Source organism: Carettochelys insculpta, chromosome 24 (genome assembly GCF_033958435.1).
Source record: "Carettochelys insculpta isolate YL-2023 chromosome 24, ASM3395843v1, whole genome shotgun sequence".
Classification (NCBI taxonomy): Eukaryota; Metazoa; Chordata; order Testudines; family Carettochelyidae; genus Carettochelys; species Carettochelys insculpta.
The window spans coordinates 10,496,882-10,515,981 of NC_134160.1; the positions used below are offsets into that span (position 1 = coordinate 10,496,882).

General features: G+C 47.5%; 1 protein-coding gene across 3 annotated transcripts in view; it reads left to right on the forward strand.

Annotated features, from left to right (window-relative positions):
• The first annotated feature begins 671 nt into the window (after positions 1-671).
• Positions 672-19,100, forward strand: part of WDTC1 (WD and tetratricopeptide repeats 1) — a 39,501-nt gene continuing 21,072 nt past the window's right edge. Inside the window, exons 1-6 of one of the 3 annotated variants that reach the window (XM_074976357.1) lie at positions 673-894; positions 2,701-2,769; positions 12,761-12,908; positions 16,020-16,103; positions 17,392-17,438; positions 18,441-18,552. In XM_074976357.1, coding sequence (XP_074832458.1) covers positions 12,801-12,908; positions 16,020-16,103; positions 17,392-17,438; positions 18,441-18,552 — 351 coding nt within the window. In that variant the 5' untranslated portion in view covers positions 673-894; positions 2,701-2,769; positions 12,761-12,800. Of the gene's footprint in view, positions 895-2,700; positions 2,770-12,760; positions 12,909-16,019; positions 16,104-17,391; positions 17,439-18,440; positions 18,553-19,100 lie in introns of all 3 variants that reach the window. The other 2 variants (XM_074976358.1, XM_074976356.1) reach the window with 2 other exon arrangements.

Below are 19,100 nucleotides of genomic sequence, written 5' to 3' on the forward strand. Positions count from 1 at the left end.
GGGCAGCTAGGGAAGTCCCTATGGGGCAGCAGTCCTGTTTCCAGCACCCCAAGGGGTGGGGGAGCCAGGAGCTGAAGCTATCCGGCAGCCAGGGAAGGCCCTCCCTCAGCAGAGGAGCCACAGCCCAAGGGCGGTGACCATCTGTCCCGTGTTGGCTGGGACACCTGGTGTCATCCCGCCCCCGCCCCCATTGGGGTGTCCTGTATTTTGCCTGGGGAGTTACGGTCCGCTAAATTCTGGCCCAAAGACTCAGGGGGAAAGCAGAGGCGGAAGCTCAGCTTGGCCCGGGGGCCTGGCAGGTGGGCGGGCTGTGCGGCTGGGGCCGCCCAAGAGAGCGCACTGGAAGGGGAAGAGAGGCCACCTATCAACTCTTCTCTGACTACAGCCTGGGCCGCCCGCCCTTCTTGAGCAAACTACAATACCCAGCAGGCGCAGCGGCACTCCAGCCCCGCCCCCTTGACGCACCCGCGCGCAGATTGGCTCAAACCGCCCTTCGAGCTGGGAATCCGTTTGGTCGGCGCTGCTTGTCACTCCGAGAGCGGGGAGCGACTCGTTACAGGAGAGGGATTCTGGCAGCGGGCGCACGTCGTTTGCGTGTCGTAAGGGCTGCCGGGGGGAAGGGGTGGTGGCGCATTTGGCGTGGCGCAGGCGCAGTGCCGGGGGAGTTTGCTGAGCCCCGGACAGCTGTAGGAGATAAACAGGGGAGGGGGCTGGGGAGGGACCGAGTCCCAGCCGGCGGGGGGGGTGGTGCGGAGCATGGCGAGGGGCTAGGGGTGGCCAGCCCCGCCTTAGAGGGGTCCCCCTGTCCCGGCACAGGGGCCGGGCTGCCCTCTGCATGGATGGAGCCGCTCAACTTCCACGCGCTGCGGAGCCTGCGCTGAGGAGGCCTGACAGGTAACTGCCCCCGCCCCCCGGCCTGTCGCGTCAGGTAACTGCCCCCCCGCCGCTGCTCCCCGCGGCCCCCGCCAGGTACCTACCCCCTCCCCCTGCCCGTGACCGCTACACCCCCGATCCTGCTCCCACCCTCGGCCAGAAAACGGGCCCTATGCCCCGACCTGCCCCCTACCGCCTGGCAGGTAACAGAGGGCTCCCTTAGCCGGGGCGGCGGGGGTGTTCCCCTGCCCTGCTGCTGCTCCCCCTTCCCTCAGCTCCTTTTCCCTTGGGGAGGGAGCCAGTCCCCGGCCCTGACCTGTCCTTTTCCCACTGCATCCCCTGCTCTGCCCGGCCCGTGACTCCTGCACTGCCAGGTAACTGTCCCTTCTTTGCATCTTCCCTGCTCTGTCCTTCTCTCAACAGGTAACTGCCTATTCTCTTCCCTGCTACACCACCTGCCCTGCTCCAGCCAAGTAACTGCTCCTATCCCTTCAACCTTGCTCCTTTTTCCTCCTGCCCTCCAACACGCCACTGCCCCTCTGTTTCTCCCCCTGTCTTCAGATGTCTCCCTGCCCCTTGCATGCCCCCTGGCAGATAACTGTTTGTCCACTTCCTTAAATAGTTGCTTTCCTCCTTCCCCGGCTGGTACCCACATGCCTTCACTGTCTCCCTCACCACACACTTTCTTCCCCATCCCTAACTGCTGACTTCCTTGCCCTGGCATTTCCCTCATGGACACCTATCCAGCTTCCTCTTCCATGATAGGTAACGTGCTGCTACCCACTCCTTCTGACTCTCAGCCAAGTAACTGTCACCTCCTTTGTTCCCCCCAGCTGTCTGGGGTTACGTCGCAGACACCCACTTCTAGACAGTTGAGTCTGAAGACCTATTATGAGTCTGAATTTTTGTTTAAAAACAACAGTTTTCTGCAGACACTACCCCAACCAACCTGATATCTCTGAGAGTTCACATGCAGTATTTTAGAGGTAGAATGGAGCTGTGCTACATGACCTGAACCCAGTGATATCCAACTGCAAGTTGTGGGAGTTGGGCTAGGTGAAGAAAGACTCAGACCAGCTTGGGGCTAGGTTATTCTCTTACACTTGCTTGTGGGATCAGTGTGACTTCAGCTGCCTGCTCAATTGGCAGCCTTTCTGCTGTCTGCCATCCTCAGCCATACTGCATGTTGCAGAATGAGTGTGCCAAGGCATGGTACTGCCTCTATCTCTCATTCCTACGGAGTAGGGGTTGGTGAAACACAGGAATAGGGCATGAAGCCACCTGCATGTAAAACTGCCATGCTGAATCAATGGGTGAGAAGGAGGGGTGTCAGCTATGGTTTTGGCTCACCTTTGGTGGGAAGTATCACAATAGGGTCAAAGGCTTGGATCAGGCCTGAAAATTAGGCCCGAGCAGATTTCCAGTAACACTGTATTTAGCACTCATGGGACTGCTACTGGAATCCCATGTCCAAGTTCTGATATCCACAATTCAAAAAGGATGTTGACCAATTAGAGAGAATTCAGAGAAGAGCCATCAAAATGAGTGTCGGCTTGGAAGATATTCCATGGAGTGATGTGCTCAAGGAGCTCAGTCTAGTTAATTTTCACCAAGAGGTGATTAAATAAGTCTAGCAGTACTTACATATGGGACAGAGGTGAAAGTAAGCAGGAGTGCGTAGCTGCATCACAAGTTGTGGCAAAGGCTGGGAGCTATTTAAAGAGCTGTCAGGGACCTGGATTGCGATAGGGCAGTACCTGTAAGAAATTTTAAGTTACTTTCACCCCTGTTGTGAGACAAATATTGATAACGGGCTTTCCTATTTAGCAGGTAAAGGATATATCGAGGACTAAAGTCCGGAAGGTGAAGCTAGACAAGTAAGAGAGGAAATGAGAGGTAAATTTTTAACAGTGAGGGTAATTGATCATTGGAGTAGTTTACCTGTGGTTGTGGTGGATTCTTAATCACTGGCAATCTTTAAATCAAGGCTGGAGGCTTCCTTAGAAGGTACGTTTTAGTTCAAAGGAAATTAATTTGGGGAAGTTGCGTGGCCTGTTTGATGCAGGAAGTCAGCCTAGATGACCCTAATGGTCCCTCCTGGACTTGGAATATATCAACTTGTTGTGTGAGTTGCCAGGCCTTGTTGCTCCTGCTGTTGACACTTTCATCTGCCAGGCAAATGAGTTGCGTGCACCTAAGGGCTCCTTATTCTCCTCTCTCATCCCAAGAGGGTGACTGTGGCACTTCAGGAATGACTGGCAATGGAGGGGTGTAATTTCCCTGTGACAGAAAGTCCAGGCCCTTTCCATGCTGTGAACTGGTACTGCCTTATCCTCATCCACTCACCCTACCTGCCCCATTCCATTCTAACTAGCATCATTCCCTGGTGACCGAAGGGTTCAACAGCAGCTCTGTCCCAGCTGTCTCCTTCCCCTTGTCCCTGTGGGGCTGACTGCTGCTGATAGCATCTTATGCTTGCTTTCTGGCCCTGCCTAGCTTATTTTCCTTACCTTTCTGACACCCTTACAAAGGGAATCTTATCAAGGAGCAAAAACACTGTGGTAGGCATAAGGAAAGAGTGGGGTGGAACTAGCAGAATAACACAGCTACCCCCGAAACTTGACACTGTGCAAGGCACAGAAATGTAACCGCTTCATGAAAAAGTCTTGCACGTATACGGACGTCCTCTTCTTATTCCCAAATACATTTTAGTGTTTAAGGTGCTGCAGGACTCCTTATTGTGGGTGGAACTACAGGTTGACTCTCGTCTGGCAACATCTGTGATGTGGCATGATTTTAGTTATCTGAATGTCCACTCATCATGGTTGTGGCCAAGTTTCCCATGGTTCCGTGAAGTTTGTTTATAGCCGCCAATCCTGTCTCTCAGTGTTCTGTGCTTCCTTTTTTAGCTCTAACTTACCTCTAAAAGTCTTGTAGGTGTCCAGTAAGCAGTGGAAGTGTTGGTAATGCTTCTAGACAATACTGACCTCCTGTGATCTGGCAAATTCATTTGTCAGCGGTCAGGTCCCCAGGGTGCAGGCTAGAGAGGTTCAGCTTGAAGTGCATTGTTTTGCTGAATACCAGCTTGCATTGGATGGGTGAAAATAGTTTGTGTGTTAAGGGGGAAGGTCATGGAAGGTAACCCCTGAGATTAAATCTTAGTTCTAAAAGGTCCATGGGGAGGTAGAAATATCGAGTCATTTTTGATGGCCTTGGATTTACAGTCTGAGAACCCTGGATATGTTGAGGATTGCGATTAGGTCACTCATTTAATGACAAGCTCTGTGATTTCCTAGAGGACTCTATTCAACTGACATTGGCAGAACTTTTTTGAAGAGTAACTGGTGCCAGATTCGAACTTTGAAGTAAAAAAACTGGCAAGTCCACAGGCAACTTGTGTATTCGTAGGTATGCGACTGCATGTATAAGACGTGTATGTAAGGGTGGGGGTGACTTGGGGGAGGAAAGCTAGGTGGTAGTGTTAATTAAATCTGTTCACACACAAATCTGTTAGGACCCTATACACAGTACAGATTGAGGACTGCAGCTTTCTATATTTTGACTAGCGACTTGCTCCTGGGAGCAGTTGGAGTTGACCCAGAAGGTACAGAGTTTTCTTGAATGATTAGCAGGGCCACTGCGTGAAAACTATAGTTTGGTGATTCTTGTAACTCTTGTGGAGTGCTTTGGGAGTGCCCTTCCAGGAAACTGCTGCTGTTTGTGTTCTTAACATACTGTAACTCCACAAACATTTAACTGTCATGTTGGCAAGACTAACGCCTGTGGAATTCTGCAGATCATTAATCTTTGGCTGCAAACTTTTGGAGGTCAAGCACTACAAAAGTGGCAGCTGCCTTTCTACACCTCGTCATTTCTCCAGCATCACCTCCAAGGATTGTTGTGTTAGTTATAAGTGCTACAGTGGGAAAGAAACAAAGTGAATGAAGAGGGATTCCTGGTTAAAGAAGGAAAATGGTAGAAACTACTTGGAGTCATTAACCCTTGCCTTTTAACAGTAAATCAGGTGCTCTATTATAATTCTTTGGTGTTATCCGGCTTGTAACATGTGGCCCAAGGTTCTTCCATAAAGTATTGCTTCCCAGGCTACTGCCTGGAGCATGTCGGGTTTTTTTCCTGAGATGTCTTTGTCCCCTCTGAGGTTTTAGTCTGATCTGGGTAATAGCTTGAGGTGCTGCAGCTCCAAACTGCAACAAGATATTATGTCCAGGGACATTCAAAGAGCATCATGACAAAATACTCCCAGCTGTATGGAGAGTACTATAAAACTGCTGAAACCAGCTTACTCTTAAACAGATTCCAGTAGGGTTGGCTCAGAACATGCTAATTTGAATTATTAGGAAATAATATCTAAAACTGAGCAAAAGTGATGTGGGCAGAGAGAGCTGCTGCTAGGGTAACATGCATTAACTGTTGCATTCTGTTGGGGGGTGATGAAAGTGCTTGCCCATTTGTGGGACATCTACTAACAACTTGGCCAAGAATAATGGAAATGCTTAAAGTTTGTGGATTTCCTGGGCAGTATATCCAGGCCTCTAATCTAAACTTTATTTTGGAATCGGTTTCTAAATTAATCAGAGACTGTTATCTTAAGAGTAAGATAAGTACGACCAGGAGAGTGGCACTCCAGTTCATTATTCATAATAATGAGCATGTGCTTACGATCTGCAATACACTTTAAATGCTAACTAACCTGGGCAACACTCCTGTGGGTTACGTAAGCATCGTACACATGGTGAATGTGGATCAGAAATTGATTTGCAGATACTCTAGTCGAATTGGTGGGAGGGAGTGTTGCTTTTACTAAGGAGGACGAGATCAGAATTCAAAAGTACTTTGATAAATTGAGAGCTGGTCTGAAATCAACAAGATGAAATATAACAAAGATGGGTGTGAAGTACTTTTCCTAGGAAGAAATAAAAATCAAATGGACAGTTACAAAATGGGGGGGAAACTGGCTTTGCAGTAGTAGTGCTGCAAAGGATCTGTGGGCTACAGTGGCTCACAAATCAAATGACTCAGTAATGGTGCAGTTGTGGAAAAAGGCCGATTATCATTCTGGGGTGTACTAAAAGGGGTGTTGTATGTAAGACATGGGGTGGGAGGAGGAGGGGGCACTAACTGTCCTGCTCTGTTGGCACTGGTGAAGGCTTAGCTAGAGTATTGTGTTCAGTTCTGAGCACTGCCCTCTTTTAAGAAAGATGTGGACAAATTGGAGAGGGTCCAGAAGAGAGCAACAAAGATGATAAATGACTTGGAAAACCTGACCTATGAAGAAAGGCCTGTTGAGTCTTGAGAAAAGATGATTGTGGGGCTGGAGGTGGGAACAGGATCTGATGAGCCTTTAAATACTTTGAGGGGTGTTAGAAAGAGGATGGTAGGTGTATGTTCTTCAAATCCACTTGAAGGTGGGACAAGAAGTAATGGGCTTACTCTGTTGCAGGGGTGATTTAGGTTGGAGATTGGGTGGAGGGGACTTTCTAACTATAGTTAAGATCTGGAGTAGGTTTCCAAGGTAAGTTGTGGGATCTTCTGAGTTTTTAAGCACAGGTCAGACACAACGCCCTTCAGAGATGATCTAGGTGTCCTTGGCTCTGCCTCAGTACAGGGTCTGGGTAGATGACGTCTTCAGGTCTCTTCCAGTCCTACATTTCTCTAGTTTTCCCAGGACTACAGACTACGCCTGATCTAAGATTAGAAATTGGGAGTTCCTGGTCCCCACTTGCCTTCTCGGACTACTAATTTAGGGCCTGCAGTCCAATTGGAAAGATCTTTAGTTTTAAAATAAGTTCTCTTCGAAAAGAACTTAAGATCTTGCTGGCTGGGTCCTGAATTCCTGGTAAGTAATTTGGGGAAGAAAGTGATGTTTTAAACTTTCTTGCCAAACCATCACTGCCTTGAAGAGACAGATTCACAACATTCTCCCAGACCAATCAAAACCAAATTCTAACTAGGCAAAAGTAAACTCTATACACTCATGCTTTCCAGATTGACCATTTTGTTCCAAGCCATTCCCTTGTTACTCTTGTATCATCCATGTTTAAAAACAAATGTACGCATGTCCAATATTCCTTCTCATCTTTCTATCCATGTGTGGATTTTCTCCATCCACGTGCGGAATACATTTTGATGTACGCTGAGGCTTGTGCAAATGTGCACCACCAGTAGAAACAAAAAATCTAGCTGTGAGCGCTTTGCTAATCAGCTGGGCAACATTTGAATTGCTCCTGAGAGTCCCCATAAGTGCACAGCTTACAGGGAATGCTGCATGTGTCCTTGCCAGCATTGGGGCATGGGCAGCAGGTGTTTAATAGAACTGCATATTATTTAGTTATCGAGTTGTTCAGTGAAGGTAGTAACTTTAAGTTGTCCTTAGCAAAGACATATCTTGTTATAAGAGTTGACTGACTTTTCTCACCCTGCTTCCCCCTCCCCACCCCCGACACTTGGTACCGATGATGCACAGGATTGGCAGATCTGAAAACAAATTCCTTATATAGCTGCAGAACAAATACAGCATGTGAAGCAGTGGGGCTTGTATGTGCCTTTTCTCCTTAGTATTGCTAACTTTGCCCTGGAATGACCATGAGTACAGGCCAGAGGTGAAGCTCAGACCCATTGACTGCACTGAGAATCATGATAACAACCCCAATTAATTCCAAATGAGGTGCCAAACAGCTGGGCATACCACTCTTCTGGTTAGAGCAAAATTGGGCTGAGCCAGAATGGTCAAATATGTGGAGAAGGTCCACATCTCATTACTCAGTCCCAAAAGCTGGCCTGCTCTTGCTAATATAGTGAACGGCACACTGGCAGTTCAGGGTGTTAAATATTGTAGGGAAAGGAAAAGATTTAATTATCAGTAGAACTTTCTGAGAGACTATAAGTGCCTTTCTTGGGCCGCTGTTAGCAAGTGGCAGAATTTGGGATGTCCTCTGTTTTTGGCTAAATGCAGTTTGTGTTAGCCTATGAGGAGAAGGAGGGAAATCAGCATTTTACGAATATTTTAATTTACTTCAGTTCTGCTTGGCTTTTTGACAGACTGCATAGAACTGAATTAAAAGGGGTCACTAGATGAGCAGGAAGCAATACAGTGGCTACGGATAAGAGAGATTGCCAGGGCCAGAAGAGACTGTTGTGATAATCTAATCCAATGGTTTTCACATTTTTTGAGCTAAGATTCCCCCTGCCCTTTGAGTTGGAATTTTTGCTTGTGCTCCCTCTTGGTTCTCAGTGCTGGGAAATCATAGAACACTCCACCTGGAAGGGACCGCGAGAGGTCATTGAGACCAGTCCCCTGCCCTCATGGCAGGACCAAGCACCATCTATCCAACCTGTTTTTAAACATCTCCAACGATGGAGATTCCTCAGCCTCCCTAGGCAACTTATTCCAGGGCTTAATCACCCTGATTAAGACCTTTTTTCCTAAAGTCCAACTTGACCCTGTCTTACTAACCTTCCCTCCCCCATCCAGCTCATTTCAGGCATGTTTAGGGCAGAGCCAGCACTGGGTGGGGAGCCAATGAGGCTGACCCTGAGACAGGGTGGACAGCTGAGATGAGTTAGGCATGGAGGTGGCTGGGGCTCCGCCTAGAGAAGTGTGAGGCCTGTGAAAACTCCCCACTCCCACGCTGTCCGTGCCTTGCCCCCACTCTGCCTCTTCCCCCAAGTCCCACCACTGCTCCACCTCCATTGTATCCCTGGTCCCAAGCCCCCTCCCCCAGTGACACAACCTGCTGGATTAATGGTGGGGGGGTCTTGGGTCATGACAGTAGGAATTGAGGCAACCTGGTCCTAGCCACCCTGCTCCTTCAACCCTGGCTCTCAGCGGTCTTCCTTGGGGGAGCAGAGAGAGAGAGAGAGAGAGCTGCTGATATTGCAAAGTGCTGGGAGAGGGCAGGGCAGAGCAGGCTGTGGCTTGGTCCTTCTCTAGTTCCCATGGCTCCTGCTACACAGCTGATGAGCACAGGGGCAGGCCCAAACCCTGCTGTCAGTGTCAGTCTCCCATTCCACCCGCAGTAATCCCCCTCGCTGCCCTGGGCCCTGCAGAGGTCGCCCCAAAGCTGAGGGCCTGTGCTGGCTGGCTGTCCCAAAACATCCTATGGATTGGACGGGTCTGGAGATATGACTTCCTCCATGAGCCCCACCAAACACTTCTCTGTGCTCCCTTAGGGAATTATGCCTCACACTTTGAAAAGTGGTGTTCTAATCTGACTTCTTCTGTAACACAAACTATGACATGGTGTACCCGGAGCAGCCCCCTGTGAAAATGCCACGGTCACGGAAAGCTGCAAAAGGGAGAGCAGATACTCGCCAAACTGGTGGTTGACACCTGAAGTTAAACTTGCCAGCCAGTCACAAACTCTGCTCCTGATCCCCCCCCTCCACTGGTTATCAGCTAAAAAGAAATCCTATCGCCCCCTTTCCATTTTCTGGCTCTTGAGATTCCCTTCCAGTCAGACTTCTGTGAAAGTATGTGTGGGGGGAGACTAGAGGCAGAGAATGCGACAGGATAGTCAGTCTGGCATGGAGGCCTGCAGTGTTTCTGAGGCATCTAGAGTTCGGGGTGAGTGTAGTGGAGGGGCTGGATCTCTTCAGTGGCTGCCCGGCCCCCACTTTACTCGTCCTCCTAGATTCTGAGGGACTCTGAGAAATTAGTAGAAGTGGTCTTATCTTTACTCTTAACCTAGCTGAAAACTGACTGACTGGAAACAGTCTTTACTGGTTTCTCTGATAAAGTAGCTTATTTTTCACATTGGTGTTTGTTTTTTAAACCAGGACTGGCCTTGTGCACAAGTCATGGTTGTGGGCCCTGCAGTTCTGTGTTTGCCTCTTGAGCTGCTGCGTCAAGCTGCTCTCTTGCCAACTGTTGGGCACAGAAGGGGAAGTAGGCGCCAACTTCCCATCCCCCTTCTGCACAAAAAGTATCTGGAATAGAGTGTAACAACCTTATTTATTGCTGCTCTGTCCGCTGCTGTGCTAACTGTAGTTGAAGATGTATTCCTTGTGGAATATGCCTCTACAGAGCACAGATGGTCAAAACAACATTGTTGCTAATCTGCCCTGGATAACCTGAGGTTAGTTATAAAAATCTGATCATTCAGTTATTTTTACATCAAAGTTTGAAATCTGAAAGACACACATGCATTCACAACGCTGCCTTTTAATGCAAAGTCTGGGAGGCGGGATTAGTATGGGAATGTTAAGATCACATAATATAAAACTTCTTAATGGGGGGACACACCCACTTTTTTTATAACACTTCATGTGTAAACAAAATCTGGATTGAGCATTTGTGTGCTGGCAAATGGACACCTAGGCTGATACAGTCAAAAGGATACCTTGCTTATCCTGAATATTTCAAAGGCCCACCACCACTGTCCATGCCTGGATGCAGTGTAGACATGCTGTCCAAACTCCCTTCCTCTCATCCTGATGTGCAGCACCTGCTAGTCAAGCCCTGAATTTTTCATTGTGCACTATTTACTACATTTTGTTTTAAGATGTGTGCAGAGAGATAAGAATAAGACTAACAACATTTATTGCTTCTCCTGATCTTTTCTAGGAATTGTGGGGTGACAGGCAGCTTGTTTCTTTCTGTCTGCCCTCCCGCTCACAAAGATGCATTTCTTTGACTACTACCCACTGCTAAAAATTTCATGTTTAGGAGTTCTCAACAAGGAACGTTAGCTTGATTTTCTCTTTGCTTAGCATTTTTTGATTCTTACAGGATTAAACAAAACCCTGAATGTTACTCTTATTTGGCATTGCTTATTGAGAGACAGGTAGATTAACAGCTCAAGTACTAAAGAAAATGTCACCTCTACTTCTGGTACCCTATAACACAGAATGTATATTGAAACCTGAACTTTCAAAATTGAATTTAAAAATATTGAAACTGAGAGTTACAGCATCCTTAGTAATTGAATGAGTTTAACCTCACTGATAGCTGATGTTTTATTTATACTGCAGAAGCTGGCCTTCCGTTTGGGAACAGGTTTGAGAAACAAGAAATGTATTTCACAGTTTGTATGCTAAGACTCAAATTTTACATCCTTTAGGCAAGTTATGTTAATTTAACCCTTCTGAAAATTAGCCAATTTGATTATCTTGTTTAGCTTGTTGAAAACAGATCCCATCTTGCGTTCAAAATTCACCATTTGCTAATCTGGACTGTCAAGATGGCAGTGATGTCTGATCGTTAATTAGCCTTTATCATAGTGAGGGAACACTTTACTCTTCTAGTAATTTACTGTTCATAATCAAATATAGTGATAATCATTTGTATTCAGTTGTGATTAGTTTTCCTTTTAAAGTGGTGCCTCCTTGTTAAAAGCAAAAGGTTAGAAAGCCAACATACAAAAGACCTTATACACAGCACCACTTATGCTGCTATAACACCTGTGGCTCAGGGACATGAATAAGCCACCCCCAAGAGTGATGTAAATTAATCTGACCTAAGAGCTGGCGTGAGCTTCTCCTGCTGATACAGTTACTGCCTCTTGCAGAGGTAGTTTTATTATGCCTCTGGGAAAACTGTCTCTATGTGGCATGGAGTATCTTTACCAGATGTACTGTTTTGGTGCACATGCACACCATGGTAGACCTTCTAGGGTAGTAGTAGGCATCCTTCAGTCTGCAGAGACTATGGATTGCGCCCTTTATAGTTTAAATTGAGGACTTAATTTACAGCGTCTACTGTGACTATGAAGACCCACACGAGAGTGACAGTCCTTGCTGCATCTCTTGCAGATGTGGTAGGTGTCTGGCAAGTCCTTAGTGTGCTTTCTGTGCGTTCGCTTCTCCTCTGCTAGCTGTCTGATCCTCATCTCGCCCTTCTGAAGGCCCTTGTGTAACCCCTGCCTCCATCTGCTGCGGTTGTCTGCTAGTTCTTCCCAGTTGTTCAGCTCGATGTCTACCTCTCTGAGGTCTCTCTTGCAGACATCTTTGTAGCACAACTGGGGGCGTCCGGGAGGTCTTTTGCCAGAGGCTAGCTCACCATACAGGATGTCTTTTGGAATCCTTCCATCATTCATCCTGTGGACGCGGCCAAGCCGGCGGAGCCGACGCTGCCTGAGGAGCGTGTGCATGGTTGGGATTCCAGCTTGCTCGAGAACGGCGATGTTGGTCACTCTGTCCTTCCATGATATTCCAAGGATGCGCCTGAGGCAGCGCAAGTGGAAGACATTCAGCCTCTTTTCCAGGCGGGCATACAGGGTCCAAGTCTCGCTGCTATAAAGGAGGGTGCTGAGGATGCAGGCTCTGTAGACTTGCATTTTGGTGTGAGTGTACAGCTTGTTGTTATTCCACACTCTCTTGCTGAGTCTGGACAGAGTTGTGGCCGCTTTTCCGATCCTCCTATTTAGCTCAGTGTCCAACGACAGGGTGTCAGTGATGGTGGACCTGAGGTACACGAACTCGTGGACGACCTCTAACGTATAGCTGTCAATGCTGATTGATGGGGATTCAGTAACATCCTGACCGAGTACGTTTGTCTTCTTTAGGGGTAGACCACCTCAAGGGTCTAAGTACTTTTATTGCGTTGATTGGCTGGGGGTAGGAGGGTCCCAAAACTTACATTGTTGAGTCTCTCTACTGTCAAGATCTCTGCTGCTGATAAGGCATCTTTAGAAACAGTTGTTCTGTGTAGACTCACTCCCGAAGTGGTACCAATATTTATTCCTAAACTGGCGATGTCCCCTTACCATCAGCCATCTGCCTTCTGAGTTGCTGCCTGCTACTCTGGAGACTTGCAGGAGGCTCGCCAGTTGGTTTTTGTGAGGGGAGCATAACACAGCCAGTAATTGGAGACAGCACTTAATTAGCCTTCTGTATAAATGACCTGTTAAGATTTTCTTTGTGTTGGTAGGTAATTAAATGTCTTCACTGCGGATCTTTGCTTTGTTGGAATGCTTGGATGCACTGCAGCTCCTCCTGTAGCTTTCTTTTGTCTGCCCCATTGTGAGAAGATGGCGAAAGTGAACATTACCCGAGACCTCATCCACAGACAGATCAAGGTATGTGTCATCCAAGACTCTTATTTGTGGTAGGGGGGTGGGTAAAGAGATTTAATCTTCATGCCAGAGCAGTTTGTGTACATAGTCTTCAGAGAACTGATATCCACCATACCTGCGCCACTCCCCCACCCCCCCACCGCTTTGTTGTGATCTTCGTAGCTCTCAGAAAGATCAACACTTGGCTGGGAAACTTTACTGCTGGAAGTTCTGTTGGGGGTTGGAGGGGGAGGGAGTGTGCTTTCAGTCAGAGCAGACCTTGAGACAGTGTCCAAGCATAGTGTTGAGGATACTGTACTGATGGAGTTGCTGTCTTTGGGTGAAATCCTAGAGGTTCTGGTGACTTGTGATCAATTAAAATCCTTTTAGTAGATTATAGTTGTGAACCTCTGAATCCTGGCCAAGTTTCATCTGTGATAATTCTACTTTTAAACTTCCTGAGTAGTTTCATTTGGACCCTTAAACTTTTTTTCTTTCGTAAACTGTTGTGTGGTGTTAGTATTTGTATTTCGAAGGCGCTCGTTACCATTGTGTCTTGGAGGTGTAGGGTGATAAATCTGTAAATTCCTTGGAGCAGATGGAATGAAACATGCAAGATTATACCACTGTGCCTCCCTGCCCAGTACCTGGACAAAGAGAAGGTCCAGTGCTGTGCCTCAGTTTCCTGCACTCTGGCCCGGTGCCCACAGTAGGTAATGCAGTGGTACTTGATGGTGCCATATTGCAGGTCAATAAAACACTCACACTCCGGACTAAAGTGTTAGGTGCTGAATGATTTGGGCTCAGGATACCCGAAAGATTGTCAGACGCTCCAGGACAAGGGTAGGGTTGCCAACAGTCCCATACCGTGAGAGATGTCCCTTATTTAAATAAAATACTGTCTTGTGCTGATTTAGTAGGGGACATAGGAATGGTCATACTGAATCAGACCAAAGGTCTGTCTAGCCCAGCGTCTTGTCTTCTGGCTGTGGCCAATGCCAGGTGCCTCAAAGGGAGTGAACAGAACAGGTAATTATCAAGTGACCCATCCCCTGTTGCGCTGTGCTGGCTTCTGGCAAACAGAAAAAGGAAAAGACCTTTTAGTCCATATTTCAGGAAGGTGCTACAGGTTGGTAACTTGATCTGGTGCACAGCCACAATGCACCTCAAATTTGGCCCAGACACACCTCTGTCATGCCTAAGCAGCCCCATGACCTCTGGATTTCTTCTGTATTTTTGATTTAGCATTGGGAATCATAACGGCACTGTTGTGTCCTTCAAGGACAATGCAACTGTGCGCAAGAGTTGATCCCATTGATCCAAGAGCGTGCAATGAACTTCCACAGGATTTAACCATCAGATGTTACAAGTTTTTGCTCCAAGTGCAAGATCCCCTCTTTTTGATCTTACTCTTGCAAATTTAAAGTACATATATTACGTTATTTAAGCATACATTTATCCTTGTGGGAAGAAGGAACTGTACGTGATTGTTGTGTGTCTTGTTGCTTAACATACTTCCAGAAGGGGTTCAGATGCTGTGGAGAGAAGGTCTATATTAAAAAGCTTAATAATATGGAGCTTCTCTTCATCTTCTGAATAAAGAGTTGGGGTGATGAATGGTGGAACTTGGAATGTACTGCCTCTGGAGCTAGCCGTCCTACATTCAAGCCAACTACTAACATATTGATGATCTCATTAAGGAACACGAGGGAAGCAATCATTCTTTGTTTTCTTCCCCTTCATCTGTACTGGCACAGCATTGTGGTAAATGTGCTCTTCTGTGTGGGATAGCCTATGCTGATAGTTGTCTATGGCATGGCAGCCACTTCTGAATAGCTCTAATCTAGCGTTTGCATTTATGCTTGGATGTGACTGGAAGCTTCTGGTTCTTGCCTGTTCTTGTTCTTCGTTAAACTTTTGGGTATATCTTTGGCAAGAAATGTAAACCAGAGTTCTCAAACTGAGCTTACTTTAGGATAGGTGCCAGTCCTCAAATCCTCCTAGTGGGCCGGTTGGCATTGCACTCTGGCAGGGAATGGCACACATTCCTCTCTGCCTCCTGGAGGCCAGTACCACCATCACTGGCAACACAGTGGGACCAGAGCAGCTCCTGGCTGCTAGCTATATGCTGCCGCTGGCACGTCCCTGTAGCCTAGGGAAGATGTTTGCAAAGCTGTCCCATCCATAGCGCGGTTTGGAGCAGCTGCATACTCGGGTTAGCCCGTGACACCCTGGGCAGGCTGGGGCTGGCAGCAGGAGTCGGGACCCTGTACTCGCTAGTGGTGAGAGCCATGGGGAAGCAGAGCAATGCAGCAACCTCTGCTCCTCTCCACCGCTATCTTCCAGGCCAGCCCAGTCACTCTGCTTCACGTGCCACGGCAGGAAGCAGAGTGCCCCTGGCCCAGCCCTCTGCGGGTTGGAGGGGAGTGCGGTGGGCTGGAGTGCTCTGTCACGGGGGTGAAGCAGAGTGACCGGGCTGGCCTAGGAAACAGCGACCTCCGCTGAGCTCCGCGGCTGTGTTGCTTCACTTCCCTTTGGCTCCTGTCATCATGGTGTGTATGTGTGTGAGTGGGAGCCTGATCCCTGCTGCTGCCCCATGCTGGCCCCCCGGTAGTTCCCGAGGCATGCCCCTCCCGGGAGGGGGCTGGATGAGGAGTAGTGCAGTGGGAGGGAGAGGGCAGAGCAGGGGTGGGCTTGAACACACTCCCCCAACCACGCCAGGCCACAGGGACTTACATGGTAACAGCCACACATGGGCCAGATTTTAGAACCGTTCAAGTGGGCCGTTCGTCTGAGACCCCTGATGTAAAGCATGCAGCTCTGTGTTTCCCCTTTCCTTGGGCTACCCTGATCCTTATCTCTGTTGCTGGACCTGTGCCTGGGAATTGCGGTTTTACCCCTAGCAGTGGTGAAATGATGGCTTGTACTCTTCAGCTCAAAAAGAGAGACAGTGCCCTGTGTACAAGTTCTCTTCAGGCTGATAACTTTCCTCTGGCAAGGACAGTTTTCTTATCTGGCTGGTGCTGCGACCCATTTTGGGAGTGGGGGGGCGGCTGTGTTTTAAATGATTACTCTACTCAGGATAAGAGTGGTTTGTGCTTGTTGTAGTAAAGCCACCACGCTTTCTTTACACAGGAGAAGGGCGCCCTGGGCTTTGAGCGGCACTATCATGTCACTGACCCATTCATCCGACGCCTGGGCCTAGAAGCAGAGTTGCAGGTAAAGGGGTAGTGCAAGAAGAACAAAGCTACCTACCTGTTCCACATGAAACTGCATAAACCACTAATCTGAGCCCTATAGGTTTAGACTCTTAAGAGTACTGGTTTGTCTCTACTGTGTGCAGCACATCTGGCTTTGTTAGAGCCAAGAACAATCTAATAAGTTGGTGTGTGCACCACCCAACCCAAGCTGTCTTGAACCAGAGACAATTACTAAGCCTAGTCGTAGCTGGTTTAACATAGGCAACCCTCTCAAAGGGTAGGTCCACCCAGCGAAGTCATTTCGAAATGACAGCTGTTCTTTTGAAATACCAGTTGCATTGTATAGATATGTGCAAAGTTATTTCAAAATAATTTTGAAATAGCAGTTGTCTTATTTCAAAATAGGTAAACCTCATTCTACGAGGTATAGAAGTTATTTTGAAATAGGTGCTGTTAAGACAGGGCAATAGAGTCTATTCTGAAATAAGCCATAGTGCAGCCAGTGGCAGTATTTTGAAATAACATTTATGTGAATAGAAGCTGTATATTGAAATAGCTAAGCACTCTTTCATAATGCATTTCGTGTGTAGCAGCTTTATTTTGAAATAAGCTATTCCAGTATAGCTCTTCTGGAATAGTTTATTTTGAGATAAGGCTGCTGTGTAGACTTACCCCTAGTTAATCTGAGGGCCTGACTTCTTCCTATGATGTTTGTGATGCTGTAAGCTCCTTAGAAGCTAAGAAATAGTGTCATGCAGCAGTCAAAACAGGTTACAAAACTTCAAGCATTTATCTTCACATTGGTACAAATTCAGAGTTTTTTTCCCACCCTCCCAAATGCTCACTGGGCACTCTAGCTATTTCTTTTGTAATCATTTTGTTAAATGTGCAATAGACCTTCAGCCTGGTCACCCAGACACAAGGTGCTTCTCAGAGGGAAGTAATGAGTGCATCTTCCCTGAAGCCCCTCAGGGATCTGTGCATGTGATTTTTTTTTTTTTTTTTTTTTTTGGCTTAACCAAAACACTAAAGGCGCCTTTCCTTGCATGAGGCAGTGCCTCTGCATTAGCTTCTAAGGCTGAGCTGCTGTTGTATCCCATTGTAACTGTATTACTTTTTCCCAACGAGCTAGAGCGTGCCTTGCTTTCCTGGGGGTGTCTATCTGAGAGGCAGGGAGGAGTGTCTGAAATTGAAGGCTGCTGCTGTCAGAGCATGTTGTGTGGGCAGCTTGCTGTGTCCTTGTCTCCTAATAGTACTTCTTGATAAGTCTGCAGTTTGTGTAACATTTTCTTCCCTTCTGCGCTCAGGGTCACTCAGGATGCGTCAACTGTCTAGAATGGAATGAGAAAGGAGAGTAAGTATGTGTCTCGATTCAGGGTTGAAGAAATGGATAGCCCAGGCTCCCCTGTCAGTGGGCTGTGGATCATGCCAGAGGGGCCGTTTCCTCTAGCCCAAGCCCTCCTTTCCTTCTAGGAAAAGGTTCTGAGCTAAAGTAGGATCCAGGTTTGGGAAATAAGGCTTGTTTTGTTGGCTGTATCTAGAAGCGCTCCTCTGGTGAAGGAAGCTGGGGTGTGCAGGCAAGCGAAGGATCTTCTTCATGGGCTGGTTTTTGTTATCATTTTTGGTTTTTTCTCCTCTGTGCTGTAGTCTGAGTGCTCCTCTGGTGGGGAAGCAGTGCAGGGGAAAGGATGGAAGAGCCCTCTGTCCTTCTAATAACCTCTCTTCTGTACTATTGTATGCTAAAGCATTTGTGTTTAATACCTAGAACAAGTGAAGTAAACCATATCCACCCAGAATAAAAGTGTTGGAGAGAGTCTGTGTTTCAGCCAGTTACCAAGGGCCACGTCCTGTCCGCTGGTCTTCATCCAAATCTATAAGTCAGTGGGAGTTTTATGTACTTGAGGAGGGACTTTGGCTCTCTAAGGCAGTAGCTCTCAGGCCCAAGGTCTTGGCATCTGTCGGAATCAGATCCCCTGTTCTGTGGCTTTTCTGCTGAAGTGGACCAGTTCTACCATTTGCAGTTGCTTCTCCACACACAAATGCTTATGAATCGCTGCATGGATTCTTGTGTGGGGCACATTTTGAAGACCAGTTGCGAAGGGCAGAATGTGGCCTCACGGGATGAGTGTCTGAGAAACTAATCACAGCTAGATATGGAGCAATGCTTGTAGCACTCCTCCAGTGTTCCCTGTAAGCCGTGTGCTCAGGAGAGATTCACATGTCACCCAGCGGATTAGCAGAGCACCCACAGCTAGACTTTTTGTTTCTACTAGTTATGTGCCTCAGTGCACATACAGATTTATTCTGCACATGGCAAAGAGTAGAAGGAACATTGCTCCTCTGTTGGTCTCTTCAGCTTGCTGGCTTCTGGCTCTGATGACCAGCACACCATTGTCTGGGATCCCCTGCATCACAAGAAGCTTCTTTCTATGCACACGGGGCATACTGCAAATATCTTCTCCGTCAAGGTGAGTGGGGCCCCAGGTGTTCAAAAATATGAGCTGGAAAGGGCACCGCCAGAGGGGTCTTGATGTTCATGACGTACATGAAAATACTTTCACTAACAAGAAAGTGGACTTGTTTTTAAAATGTTGCTGGGGGAGACCTTTCCATAAGATGTCCTCCAAAGATGCTCTGTGTTTGAGAAAGATACATTTGACAGAGACGCATAGTGCTACGTCTGTGCAGTCCTGAGAATGGCCACGTATCCCTGGAAATACAGGCAGTGGTGGATACATCAGCTGAGGTTAAAGCGTGCAACAGAGTTGTATATCACATAGGTGGAGACTTTAAAAGACTTCTAAAGCAAGCATACACAAGGAACATGCCTAATTACAGAAGGTTCCTCCACGTGCACTGAGAAGGAGGATCCAGTGGTTTGAAAGCTAGTCTGGGACCCAGGAGACCTATGTTCAGTTGCCTGCTCCACCACAGACATTTTGTGGGATCTTGAGCAAATTTAGTTAGTGTCTTGAGTTGTGCATCAGTCTCTCTGTTTTTACAGATGGTGATATGA